This window comes from Durio zibethinus, chromosome 2, assembly GCF_047325235.1.
Source record: "Durio zibethinus cultivar Kanyao isolate XHJ-2024 chromosome 2, ASM4732523v1, whole genome shotgun sequence".
NCBI classification, from domain to species: Eukaryota; Viridiplantae; Streptophyta; class Magnoliopsida; order Malvales; family Malvaceae; genus Durio; species Durio zibethinus.
Genome location: NC_143163.1, coordinates 30,992,106 through 30,995,578, shown reverse-complemented (window position 1 = coordinate 30,995,578; position 3,473 = coordinate 30,992,106). Strand labels below are relative to the sequence as shown.

The 3,473-nt window shown below is 31.6% G+C and overlaps 1 protein-coding gene across 1 annotated transcript; it reads left to right on the top strand.

The window, feature by feature from the left end:
* The first annotated feature begins 1,019 nt into the window (after window positions 1-1,019).
* Window positions 1,020-2,989, top strand: LOC111317404 (two-component response regulator ARR6-like). Its single transcript, XM_022919828.2, has 5 exons — window positions 1,020-1,863; window positions 1,980-2,056; window positions 2,145-2,222; window positions 2,325-2,395; window positions 2,487-2,989. Exons 1-5 carry the CDS (start codon window positions 1,701-1,703, stop codon window positions 2,791-2,793), a joined length of 696 nt encoding a protein of 231 aa, XP_022775563.1. The 5' UTR covers window positions 1,020-1,700; the 3' UTR covers window positions 2,794-2,989.
* Window positions 2,990-3,473: the final 484 nt, after the last annotated feature.

Below are 3,473 nucleotides of genomic sequence, written 5' to 3'. Positions count from 1 at the left end.
ATAAAATTTTTGTAATTAATTAAAAAATATAAAATTTCCCAATGAATTTTTTTATTATATTATTTTTAATAATATATGAATAACATATAAATAAATTATTTATTTATTTATAATTTTATTTATTTAATATATAAATTATTTATTTAGTATTTTTGTTAAATTATTTAAATAAAAATATTTTAAATTTTATTGCACATATAGCATATAATATTAAATTTTATATGTAATAATAAAATTTTATCATAATAAAATTTTTTCATGTTTTTTCAACAAATATTATATTTTTAATTTAAAAAATGTAATTTTTATTGAAATTTAAGAATTTTAAAAAATTAATATTTTTTCATATTTTAATAAAGATCTCATTTTTTTGTCTTAAGAATATTGTATTTATTGAATTCTAAAAAAGAAAAATTTTTTATATTTCAACAAAAGATCTCATTTTTATTTTAAAAACCCTATCTTTATTAAATTTTAAAAATTAAATAAAAAATAACATATAAAATTATTATGTTTTTAAAGTAAATAATATTATTTATATAATTTAAAAATATAATTAAATGATAACAATTGAGATAAAAATCTTACTCTTTTTTGAAATATAAAAAAATTCAAGAAAATACGAGTTTTTATCATCTACTTTTCTTTTTTTTTATAAATTGTAAGATTTTTTATGTAAAAAATTGTTCTAAACCAAATTAAAAAAAATCAGATAATGAAAATTAAAAAAACTCTAAATAAATTTCATGAACAAACGCCTCACAATATAAAATAATTTGGAGCGGAAATAACTGAATTCGAACTCGCACTATTACCGAATCTAGTTAAAGCTTAAAAGCCAGCACTAGATCATATCATCAAACGAGAAAAAAAAGAAAAAAAAAGAAGACACGAGGTGGCATGTGTGAAACAAGCAATGGGAACTGGAAAATGTGAAATTTAATTTATTTAATAAAAGAATAAAGATCACCGTACCCTTTCCGAAATAGTAAAAATGCGGTTGTCCAATGTCATCCTGCATCCACTTTTCATAGTAAAAAAAAAAAGGAAAAAAACATTTTTCAACTGTTTTTGCGCCGCCGTTAGGGAGCCGTGTCGGATTTGACGTCGAGGTCGTCCATTGACCTCCGGTCATTTTCCCTCTCCATTCCGACCATTTACTGGCACGTTTCCCGAGATTTGACTAAATTCTTGCTTCATGATAAAATATCCACAAAACGAGATATCGGAGAGAGATTGAGGGAAGGAAAGGGGCTCCGAAGTGCATTTAGAGTCCCTGTAAGCAACTATTAACTATTAGAAGCCTTTGTATTAAAAAGAAACAAAAATCGATTGCGAGGATTTCATAGAGAGAGATTTGATTTTTTTTGTTTTTGCCAATCAGAAAGATTTCATTTGAGTGAGAACATAACAAATAGTAGTAAGCAATAAAAAAATAAAAAAAAGAGACTGAAAACAAAGAAGACAGAGACAGAGACAGAGACAGAGACGCATTTGTACATTACAGCGTATAAAAGCATGGCCACAGAACAAGGGGGAACCTTGTTTTTTGCCTCTCTTTCTAACAATTCACAGGAGGGAACTTAACTTTTCGTCTTTTTCTTTCTTCCAATGTTTTTAATTTCTTTTTAATATTTTCCCCAAGGTTCTATAGAAAAAATTTGCTCCTCTCTTCTTTTTTCGTTTTTGCTTTCCTTGAGATGGCAAGAAACGGTGCCGTTACGTGGTGGAGGAGGACGGAGAAAATTGACGGCTTCGATCTTTCACCTACTGATACCGAGGCAGTTCATGTACTTGCCGTTGATGATAGCTACGTTGATCGCAAAGTCATTGAAAGGTTGCTTAGAATTTCCTCTTGTAAAGGTTGGTCATTGTGATTTCATAATTTCAAAAAGTTATCCGAAGTTGTAGCATTTTACTTTATTATGATTTCCTTCTTTGGATTTGAATTAAATGACGGTTGGGTTGGATTGGTGCAGTGACGGCAGTGGATAGTGGAAGGAGAGCTTTGCAGTTCCTGGGATTGGACGAGGAGAAAAAAAGTAATGGTTTTGATGTGAGTATAATTGAAATTTTGTCCACAAGATTATAGCAATGATTCTGGGAAGATGCCAGCCGACAATTAGCTTTGTTTCTGATTTCAGGGTTTGAAGGTTGATCTCATTATCACCGATTATTGTATGCCTGGAATGACGGGTTATGAATTGCTTAAAAAAATTAAGGTTAGAAACCTGAAATTTGTGGTTCCCGTTATCTTTCGACACTCCGTTAATGGTATCTGAGGCAAGGCCTAATTTTATGTGAAATTTCTTATCTTGAAACAGGAATCCTCTGCTTTTAGAGAAATCCCAGTTGTAATCATGTCATCTGAGAACGTTTTAGCTCGAATTGATAGGTATTTTATTACTCTTCATGTCTTAAATAAATGAAGATTGGCTAATGAAATAATTTACATTGATGGGTTTATCCGAATTTTTTACGAACAGATGTTTAGAGGAAGGAGCAGAGGACTTTATAGTAAAGCCGGTGAAATTATCAGATGTTAAGCGTATAAAAGAGTGCATGAACAGAGAGTTCAGAGTGGGAGAAGGAGAAAGAGAAAGAGAAAGAGGAAGAGGAGGAATCAACAAGAGAAAGTTGAGAGAAAGCTGTGAGCTTTCTTCATCATCATCGTCATCTCCATCATCACAATCGCCATCCCCATCACCGTCAATTCTATCAGCATCAGCACCATGTTCTCCCTCATCACTCGATTCTCCCACCAGACGTCTCAAAATGACTATCTCTGAATAGAAAAAAAAAAAGAACTATAATTAAAAGTTTTTAGATGCCCAAGCCTAGCCCCCTCCCCTTGCAGTTCTCCGTTATTAGTTTTTTAACGGTTTTTGTTGCGCTTTGCAAAACCAATCCATTTTGTCCTCTTTTGCCTATTTTTGTACTAATAATTTTGTTAAATTATAAAGTAACAAAATCCAATTTCTGATTCTAATTATGATTAAATTATTATTTTTGTTCGTTCACATATGAAGCCAGTTCAGATAGTTTGGGTTTTGATCTCGTTGTCTGCTAGAGAGGGCAGGGAATATTTGGAATGGGATGGAGGTGATGCTCCCTTATTAAGGAGCTAAGGTAGGAGTGGGGAACTGCCAGTGTTGTCTTGCTGTCTCTCCTAGAGTTGTATTTTGCTTGCATTTGCTTGGCTGTCAAGGGGACCTAGTCGCCGGTACTTCCTTACAAATATTGGGCATAGCTGATACCGGAAAGTAACTTTGGACCCTACAGTCGGTTGTGAGATTTTGATTAACACAACTACTATAGCATGGAGAGGGCCTGCATTTTTTGACGGTATGCATTTGTTTGGAACTTTTGCTAGGTTTACTTTAAATACAAAAAATATATAGGGAATAGTAAAAATTAACATCTCACAAAGGGTTATTTCGGTCCATAATTTTTGTCGTTCACGGTAAGGTATA